Here is a 1692-nt window from a genome sequence, read left to right as displayed (position 1 = left end):
GTATTTTTATAGTCTTTATTTTACATTTCAAATAAATGTTTATCAAATAAAGTCTAATGTTACAACTAATTAGGGATCCCTTTAAAGCGTTACATTACTAACAGCATCATTTAGTGCATCTAATCTCAGTCATTGGAATATACAGTATTAACACTGGTTCTGGCTTAAAGAGTCTTAYTGGTACTGACCCCAGAATCCAGCATGTAAGCCTCAACCATAGAAAGCAGTGACAAAAGTGCCCAAACTACTGCACCCATCAGTTTGGGTCTCTATTAATGACTTTAGTTGAAAAATTCTCTTTAGAATAACATCAGCGCTTTTCGTTAATGTATCCACTGACCGCTCTGAGAGGTCCCCGTTGCTCTCTCTGCTGGCTCCTGATTGGCTCCTTGTCCCAGCTGACTTGCTATTGGAGGCCATTTCTTGAGAAGAGTTGTGAGAGGAGCTGTTGTTGCTGTCAGTCTCCTCCCAGCCGCCCCCGACCTGTCCCGGGCACCGTTGGGWCACTGTAACGAGTGATCAAATCCTTTTTGTGTAGATTTAACGTTTTAATAAACTAACTTACAACGTTCTGTTAATAGAACAAAGGCAGAGCAGATAAAACATTAYTCAAAGCAGGAAACTATAATTTTGTGCATGTTAAAGTTTTAAACAAARATCTTGCAGAAGTGGTTAGTGTTCAAAATATGTGTTGGGTATGACTCTCAACTACTCCCACAGCAAATTTGAGCTGAATATGTTACCTGACTTRGTTACAGCTAACCTTGTGTTTGTTAAAATTGTTTACTTGTAGCTTTCATCTTGAATTGAGTTGACTGTTAATCAACTGTAGATGGATTTAAAAGGATTACTTTCTGAGAGATGTAKTGAAATCTGTTCACTGGGTTTTGAGATATTTTACTAACACACAAACGCACTCACATACAAATAAAAGCGGTTACATGCCTTTAATGCAAACTGGTGACAACAATCATAAGATACTGTATCAGAGAGTGCAGTTTAGATATATTTCTTAGGTGAAAATAACTGGACTGAACAACAGGTTACATGTTCAGGAAAATTAAAAACTAATGTTTTTAGTGTATTATCACCAGTTGATTTTTTTCAGCCAAGAGAGAGAGACCATCTGGTTTTAACTCTAACTACACTAACATGACAGTCATAAAACAACCACATTTCTGTATCAGGTTTCYCACAGAGACCACATTCAAATCAGAGGTGTCAAGTAACTAAATAAAACAAATACTTTGCTACTTTAGTTAAGTAGAATTTTTTGGTTATTTATACATTAGTGTAGAAATTATTTTTCAGCCTACTTTACTTCTACTCCTCATATTTTAATTCAATTATCTGTACTTTCTGCTTCTTACTATTTAAAATGCAAAAAGTATTTCATTTCTATTTAAAGCTGCTGTATGTAGTTTTTTGGAAACCCAAAAACTTAGAAAAATTTTGAACAGAAACAACCTTGTAGTCCCTCCCCCTGCTCTCAGCTCCCCTTCCTAGGCTCCTCCCCCACAGCAGGTAACAGTGAAGAATAACTCATTATCTAAAATAAATGTTTCAACTTAATACGCTAAAAATTATTTTACTTAGGTATTCTATTCTGTTCTATTCTAAAAAAGTAATATTTCCCTTTGTAGCCTAGTATCATCGATGAAAGGATAAAAAAAAACTGATTACTTAAACATT

General features: G+C 35.1%; 1 protein-coding gene across 3 annotated transcripts in view; it reads right to left on the bottom strand.

The window, feature by feature from the left end:
• The window catches only part of tepsin (TEPSIN adaptor related protein complex 4 accessory protein), a 9761-nt gene that overhangs the window by 4404 nt on the left and 3665 nt on the right, over positions 1-1692 (bottom strand). For all 3 annotated transcript variants that reach the window (XM_014024055.1, XM_014024056.1, XM_014024057.1), the window contains one exon: positions 341-506. In XM_014024055.1, the coding sequence (XP_013879509.1) occupies positions 341-506 (166 nt within the window). The remainder of the gene's footprint in view (positions 1-340; positions 507-1692) is intronic.

This window comes from Austrofundulus limnaeus, unplaced genomic scaffold (genome assembly GCF_001266775.1).
Source record: "Austrofundulus limnaeus strain Quisiro unplaced genomic scaffold, Austrofundulus_limnaeus-1.0 Scaffold405, whole genome shotgun sequence".
Classification (NCBI taxonomy): Eukaryota; Metazoa; Chordata; class Actinopteri; order Cyprinodontiformes; family Rivulidae; genus Austrofundulus; species Austrofundulus limnaeus.
This window is presented reverse-complemented; position numbering and strand designations above follow the sequence as displayed.